General features: G+C 41.3%; 1 protein-coding gene across 1 annotated transcript; it reads right to left on the minus strand.

The window, feature by feature from the left end:
* Window positions 1-2,649: 2,649 nt before the first annotated feature.
* Window positions 2,650-7,099, minus strand: LOC115388403 (translocon-associated protein subunit alpha-like). The gene is made up of 9 exons (XM_030091531.1): window positions 6,954-7,099; window positions 5,897-6,015; window positions 5,716-5,800; window positions 5,470-5,597; window positions 5,209-5,343; window positions 4,821-4,897; window positions 4,238-4,316; window positions 3,559-3,652; window positions 2,650-3,405 (listed from the first exon to the last, which is right to left on the minus strand). Exons 1-9 carry the CDS (start codon window positions 7,021-7,023, stop codon window positions 3,341-3,343), a joined length of 852 nt encoding a protein of 283 aa, XP_029947391.1. The 5' UTR covers window positions 7,024-7,099; the 3' UTR covers window positions 2,650-3,340.
* Window positions 7,100-7,996: the final 897 nt, after the last annotated feature.

Genomic DNA, 7,996 nt, shown 5'->3' on the forward strand with positions numbered 1-7,996 from the left:
GTGTCTAAAGCAAGAACGTCCAGCTTGGATTAACAGTTGTGCACTTTTGTTCCACAGTCTCAGTCTGAGTCAAAAAGGTGATTCTTAACTGATGTGTAAGTGGATGGTCATAACAGGGGTGACAATAAAAAGGCTATGCTATAGAGCACTGAACAATAAATTAAACTTAGTTCTTTTCAATATGAATAGATATTGTAGAGGCTGCTGCTTCTTCTTCTGCTGTGACAGCAAATTCTAGAAGTTCTTTACGTGTCTTGTCTTTAAGTTGGGCCCTAATTATTATTATGTAACTGTTCTGTAAGGTGATGTTGGGAAAATGAGTTGTGGATCTATTGTGTAAATCTGTGAACCTGTGTCCACTTCAATGGAAATTAAATGATCTCTACCTCTCTCTCTCTCTTTCCACTGTGGGAGACCAAAAAGTCAGAACACCAAAACCCTGGACGAGGAGGCTGTCTCTTAAGTGGACTAGAGCCGTGATTGAGGGATCGCAGACAGAACATCAATCGCGGTTGATCCATTGAGACAGCCTGGATTCAATGGGTGCAATTCTAATTGGGCATCAAACAAAAGAGCTGCTCCACTGATTAATCGAGGAACCTGGACCCAGTGGGTGTAAGCGTTTACTTAACCCCGGGCTCCTACCATGTGGAACCGGCTCCCAGTTCTGCTCCTTCTCTCGTTTCAATGTAATTTCATTGTACTACTGTAATTTCATTGTATTACTACATGTCATTGATGATTGTTCCTCTTGTATCCTATGTACTCTGTGTTTATATATGAATTGTATGTAGATACAAGAAACTGTCTGTCCTATCTCCTTCTCTTTCTGTCCCCTCACCCCAACCGGAATAGCAGAAAGCTGCCACCTCTGAGCCTGGTTCTGCAAAGGTTTCTTCCTGTTAAAAGGGAGTTTTTCCTTTCCACAGTGGCTTATGCTTGCTCATGTGGATCTGTTGGGATTTCTCTGTAAAAGTGTCTACAAACGACCATATTGTAATTGGCACTTCATAAATAAAGCTGAATTGAATTGAATTGAATTAAGGTCCATCAAGTACCTAGGTTAATCATGTTGCCTCATATAGTGAGGGTTAAGGGCTTGAATCAAAGCCAGGGCTTTCTAAGTGGAGTTTCCATGTTCTTCTTTAACACGATTTTTTTTTAATTATTAAAATCATGACACTGTCCAAAAACATGGATTTCAAATTAATTCCTTTCATGTTCTTTCTCTATGCCTCTTTCTTTTTGTTGAAGAAGTGTTAAAATCAATCCCAGCTCAGAGGCCAAGACAACCTGGACAGGTTGTTAGTCCATCACAGAGCAACCACAAAGGCAGACAAAGAAATGAACCCCACGGGAATGTTTTTAGACCACAGAAGAAAAAGCTTTCAGCAACTGTTACAGTTGTCAGGTGCCGAACTGAAAGGAGAAGACATGAACAGATGATATTAAACACATGCAGCACACAACCTGACTTTTTTTAAATTGTCCCTATAAATAAATAAATCGACCATACACACATGGTATTAATTTTTGGTCTGATCAGGGTTCAAGTTTTTTATTTTTTTTTAATAAACGACACACTATTTTCTATCTCATCTTTCTTTCCTTAGCATGCAATCAATACTCAGTGGTTACTGCAGTGTTAAACATTCACAGATTTTTGGTTTTTCACTATATGTTACATCACAGTAATGTGCGTGGGCGATTGTCTGTCTCCCTGCTTTCACCCAGCGATGGACGAGCAGGCTGGTGTATCCTGCCTCTCGCCCAGTGTTTACTGGGATGGGCTCCATCCAGTCCTCTGAGACCCTTTCTGGATACAGCAAGTGTAGGAAATGGAAGGATGGATCGATGGATTATACCTTGAGCATGAAGACGGCAATGCAATCTGTCTCACTCTGATGCAACTAAAATTGGTTGATATTTACTCTAAAGTCAGACGGGAACCTAAATAAATGTGAATCAGTTCTCGACAAATACCAGACAAGAAAATAAACGGGAGCTAATATACACAAATTCAAAGTGATGCTTCATTTACTGCAGAAGTATATTTCCTGTCTTTATTTTATGTTACATGTTAGAATATATTTGACAGTGATGCTGGGTTTTTTTTTTATTATTATTTTTTAGACTAATTTAATCTCTGTGGCTGCTTCTCAGATCAACTCCAGCAAGCTATGACAGTATCTAACTTGCTGCATTATCAGAGAAGTGAAACACCATCAATATGGTAGCTTTCTGTTTTTTTCTGAGTTTTGACCTGTCGTCCGTTGGATAACTGTGTGGGCAACACAAGTTTATCATTCAATTTACTGTGATGTTTTATGTTTATCCACATTTATATACATTCCACATTATATTGAGACTAATTGTTTGCAAATGATGACCCATTGATACCTGTGTAACAGGCACATTGCAATGCAAATAAACAACATTCCAAAAGAACAATGCACAAATTGAGTAATTGTTTTTTAAGCCTTTTATTGTTTTACAAAAAGGTCTTGTATCACAATGAACGGCATACATCCTGGAAGACAGCACCATGCCGCCCAGCAGGGAGCCTGAAGCGCTCCACCAGACCCTCTTATAACCACAAGGTGAAGAAAAACACCTGCAGAACGGCTGAGAATACTGTCTCGTGGTTTGTTGTACTTGCAGCTGCCATTACCCCTCGCCCACTCGAACAGGAAACTTCTCCTAGACAGAAAGTTTATCGAACCCTCAGGCAAGCTGTAGCTGGATGTTGGGAGCACAGGGCATCAGTGTAAATGGACTGCATCCATTTTTTTTTCCATAGCAGGACCACATAATTACAGATAAGGCACGGTGGTGTTTGGATGGCAGGGAGAGCATCGTCTCATTCTACAAATAAAACTTTTTTCACTTTATCCCAATAACACAGACAAGACACTGGCGGTAATAAAATTAAATTGTGATTATGACTCCTCAGCATTCATATGAATGCTCTTAAAGAGAACAGTTTGTTCCACATCCCTTTTTACTGCAACTGCTTTTCATTTATTTATCAAATCACCTTTCATCCACATACAAATAATAAAAAAAAAAAAGTCCCTCTAGAAAGGTATTATAGTTGGGTCCTGTTAGTGTTGAAAAGGTCGCACATTAACAAGATGACTGGAGTCCAGGCTGACCTCTGGTCAGGATACCAGCAGCAGCCTGAGGGGAACAGATCCAGACCAGCATTCACGGCCCAAAACTGAACTCCAGAAAAGTTGCTCCACAAGATCCATAAACAGAAAATCGAGTCGGGTTATTGTAGCAGGAAGTTTTGAAAGTCTGCCAAGTAGTTTTGACGACCGAGGAAAAAGTGACAGGTTTACTGGTCTGTCCCAGCTGCCCTCTTGGTCCGTTTCCGGGGAGACGTTTTAGGAGAAGCCTTGTCTGGAAGACACATTGACAACATCACACACTGCAGGCTGCTCCACGCTCACGGACAGCAGCAACACAGTGACAACGCCGCGTCACCCAACAAGTGAGCAGAGACTGACACTGAATGCAGCAGTTGAAAAGGATGCAGTCTGTCAGTGAACCTACTCATAGCGTTGAGGGTCTCCTGCGGAATCCAGCTGATGTCCACGTCGCTCATGCTGCTGGTGCCCTTCTCTACTTTCAGAGAAATCCTCTTTTTCTGCAGGAACCAGGCCCAGAGACAGACAACACATCGTATCTTTAATTTACTTCATCCATTATTGTCCGACAAAGTCCATTTATCCAAGTTCAAATGAAGTCTGAGTGCTTTTTGATTCCTGTACATTTCTGGTAATGAGGAGAAACGAAGAGGGAACACGTTCTTTTTAAAAATGCATAAGTGCATTTACAGTCCTGTCGGTTTGGGAGGCGGCATCATGCACTTCCGCTGGATGACGTATCAGTAAACATCTCTGAGTGAAGGAAGAGTTATGAGAGTTCTGAAATTTTAAAATGCAAGAAAAGGAGGTCCTGTGAAGTAAAAATACTTCAATATTCAAAAATGTGGCACAAATTGAGATATAAATGATGAGTTTGTTCATAAATGTGACAGCGTGGATATTTATTCCATGAGATGTTTAAACTGAAGGCTGGCTGATACCTTTGGTTTATAGGACTGCTATGAATCAAATGAATATGCTTTATTTACATCTGCATTTATCTTCTCCTAACTTCATATGGAAAGATTAGATTTTAGATTAAAAAAAAAAAAAAAAAAAAGCAGTGATTGGAAATAGATACACACCGTTCTCGTCTCCAGGACCTGATACACCCCGAAGAGCATCAGAGCCACGAGTCCAACCAGGAAGACATACATGAACATCCTGCAAACAGAAGGACACACACTTCAAATCCACACAGAAGAATAAACACAATTGCAGCCTCACACTTAAACCTGTCCGTTAACTTTCAGCACACTACCATAACTCCCTGATGGAGATTTTTAATAGCGATTCGGATGCACTCTATTTTTCCCCAGAACAATTTTCCGGTGACAGTTTGTGCGTCTTGCAGCACAATCCTGACAACGAATCTCCCTGTGCCAATTTCACACCTCCTTTTGCAGGTTTTTACATGTGCGGTAGCAGTCTGGGGGAGATGCTATTGTGAAACCGCAGGGAGTTAGATAAGCTTCTGGGAGTGGAGAAATAAACAAAGGGTTTGGAAAAATAATAAATGATAAAAAGCTGAGAAAAAGACAGATAAACCTGTTTAATGTTTCCACTGTCTGCTCATTCTGTCAATAGTGTCATTAGTGAACATTTCATACACATTTCCAGTTGAGGGAATTTGACAGGATGTACTGAAAAAATGAAATAAAGGCTCACGTTTCTCCATCCAGTCCTTCCTCCAGCTCAGTGATGGTGACGGTCTGGTTGTAAATGGCAGTCTGGTACCCGTTGCCCTGATGAAATATTTCATATGTTGAGTCAGCAAAGACCAAAAGCTGGATAAGGTTTGATTTATAGAAGGTTTTTTTTAATCAGATATCCAGTGAGAATGATTCAACACTTGATAATAGTGTTGAAACAGCGTGCAAGGCTCAGCAGGGAGAAATAATGTCAGCCAGGACCCACTAGTACTCCCAATTTTCCTTAAAAATATTAAAAGAGAAATTCTACTCTTCTAAAATGTCTTTCAGACAGTAATTTCTCAAAAAAAAAACAAAAAAAAAAAACTCCCACACACACTCAGCAAAGTCACTTTATTTTCTACCTCAGTGTCCAGATAGTTCAGAAGGATGACGAGGCCGAAGGGCCGGCCAGCCATTTGCTGTGCTGGGATGAAGGAGTACTCGAAGGAGGCTTGAGCCTGGGGCTGGACCACGGTGTTCAGGGGCAAAGCGGTGAACTGTAAAGAAAAACACATATTGGTTTATATGAACATGTTGAATCATCTATTGGAAAAACTTAACTTCATTACAAGAGACACTGATTGATTATTAATCTGATGCCAGTTGTCTCAAACCACACTTACATTCTGAATGTAGAACTGGAAGTCTTGAGGGTAGCGGAAGGAGGCCTCCAGTGACTGAACGGTGAAATCCTGACTCCCCTTATTGGTGAAACCCACCAGAAACTTCACGATCTCATTGGCAGGAAATTCTAGATACATTACGAACAGAAACAACAGCAGGACAGAGTGCAGGATAAACGATACTGTAGCATTGCATGGTGTCAAATTACTCCATCTTTCATCAAGAAATGTCCAAGCTGGACCAACCTTCTCCTGTCATGAAGATGATGGTTGTGTCGGCGTCCGAGTGGGAAGTTAACTGCTTATCAGCATCGTCTTCGTCGTCTCCTTCCTGATGAGGAAAACATCATGACACTGTTTTCTGACCATGCAGGTGTCAAATTTGACAATCTTCCCACTGCTCATCAAAGGGACCTTTTTGACATACCGACTGTTGTACTTGATCCTCTTCAACGAGCATCTCCTCATCGTCTTCCTCGTCATCTACTGCAGCGTCCGGGTCCTCGACGGGGTCCTCAGCAGAGTCCGAGTCCGCACGGACGAGGCCTGGATGGTGAGAAACCACAGCCAGTGAATATGAATGATGAATAGGGTGAAACTGTGTTTCGTTGCTTCATAGAGAATAGCTTCTCACCAAGCAATAATTTCAGAATTTGAAAGCCACATTCGTACACAGTTTTGTTCCAATTTCATCTTGCACATACTACAATTTTTCCCATGCATGCTTTGATTTTCATCTTCCATGTTTATTTGAGGCTAACTAGTGACTCTAAATGACCTGTATGTCTATTATTTGCCCTACACAGGGGATACACCCACAGTCAGCTGGGATCAGCATCAGCTCTATGACCCTGAGCTGGAGAAACTCCACTACAATATAAATAGATGGATTTATTGTGGGCTTTTATCAGGATTTTGAACAAATTCAGAGTTTTGAGTGGTTAAAAGAACTGAAAACCATCATTGAAATGATTCTAAAAGTCTCTTCTGAGCGGAGTTTGCAGATCTTTCTCCTGACTGTAGCGTGTGTCAGCGGGAAGCAGCGCGAGACGAGCCCCACGCGAGCAGCTCAGTGGTGACGTGTCCCAGCAGGAGGCAGCGGCTCTGCTCTCTCTCCACACATCTCCAAAAACTTCACCTCAACTTCAAAGACCCAACCTGGAGGAGGAGGACGCCTCACACAGCTTGACGAGATTCCCCCTCCTTATTCAATAGTTTGAAGCAGTCAGCTGCTGTGTGGCCGATTCCATTCATTCCAGAGTAAAAGCTACAAACAACCCGCTCTGCTATGAATGAACACATGAATGAAAAACACGTATAGGATCATTAGGAGGGTTGAAAAAGGAGCGCTGAGGAGAAGTTTCCTGTGTGTAGCTTTGCGTCTGTGCCACGTCGATGTGTTGGACTATTGACTTTTAAGCTGACACCGACGAGAAGCGACGAAAACAAGGCGATTTCTTTAAAGCGAGTAAAGCGAGGCTTACCGACGGACACGAGTCCGCATGGGAAGGCCAGGAGGAACAGCAGCAGCAGTTTGGAGCCGAAACTGAACATGTTTTCTTGCAGGGTTGTGGACTGGAGTTAGTAACACATCAGCGTTTGGGAGCAGAGAGGCCAGCGGGGGAGAGCAGGGGCGGGATGAAGAGCAGGAGGAGGAGGAGGAGGAGGAGCTGACGCTGTTAAAGCTGAAGCTTACAGTTTACTTTAAAAAAAATGAAAATTTTAAAAAAGTTGAAGCGAACTTTTTTCATATTGTATTCACTCAGAACACATAGATGGAATTTACAGATTGCAGATTTGTAGGTTTATTCGGTTGAAAATGAGGAACAAAAAATATTGAAAACTTCCACTCAAGTACTGATATATTCTTTTAATGATTAAACAAACAGTCAATCGCAATTACATATATGGTTTTTAAACTATTACTTTCACGGAATACAAAGCATTGCACTCACAAATGACTGTCTTAGTTTCCTTTTGGTTGGTATGTGTTTCACATAGCCTGCCACCAGCAGGGGGCGCCATCGAAGAGCTACCTTGGTCTTCGTTCTGAAGGCTTTCAACGTTGCCATTGATATGGACCACAAAGATCAATTAATGAAAGACTCTTGTGTGGGTCAGATCAGTAAAATAGTTTAAACCTTTAAAGTTTTATGTGTGATTAAGTGTCTATATGTTGGCAAAACCAAACACTACAAAAAAATATTACACCAATCTCAACATAAAGCCAATTTTAATGAAAGCCTCTGGTGCAAAATACAGTGTAATGTCAAAAAAAGAAGAAAAAACCCGTCTCCTACAGGTGTGGCATTATGCATGTTTTTACAGTCTCTCACTGACAGCATGACTGCGAGCAATGATGGAGGTAGCTTTCACACTGATATCTCAGCTTGGGTTTCAGTCAATCAATCAATCTTTATTTGTAAAAGCACTTTTCATATTTATAAAAACAACACAAAGTGCTGAAAAGTAAAAACAGTCATAAAAACAAAAAAGAACAAAAAACGCATCATCGATGAGTATGCAC

This window comes from Salarias fasciatus, chromosome 5 (assembly GCF_902148845.1).
Source record: "Salarias fasciatus chromosome 5, fSalaFa1.1, whole genome shotgun sequence".
Taxonomy (NCBI): Eukaryota; Metazoa; Chordata; class Actinopteri; order Blenniiformes; family Blenniidae; genus Salarias; species Salarias fasciatus.

Excerpts from the sequence above, each read along its gene's own strand:
- LOC115388403 (XM_030091531.1), bottom strand. The coding sequence starts at position 7,023 with ATGTTCAGTTTCGGCTCCAAACTGCTGCTGCTGTTCCTCCTGGCCTTC. Across the intron at positions 5,801-5,896 it reads AGGATCAAGTACAACAGTCG|GAAGGAGACGACGAAGACGA; the intron begins GTATGTCAAAAA and ends TTTCCTCATCAG. Across the intron at positions 3,406-3,558 it reads GGAGACCCTCAACGCTATGA|ACAAGGCTTCTCCTAAAACG; the intron begins GTAGGTTCACTG and ends TGTGTCTTCCAG.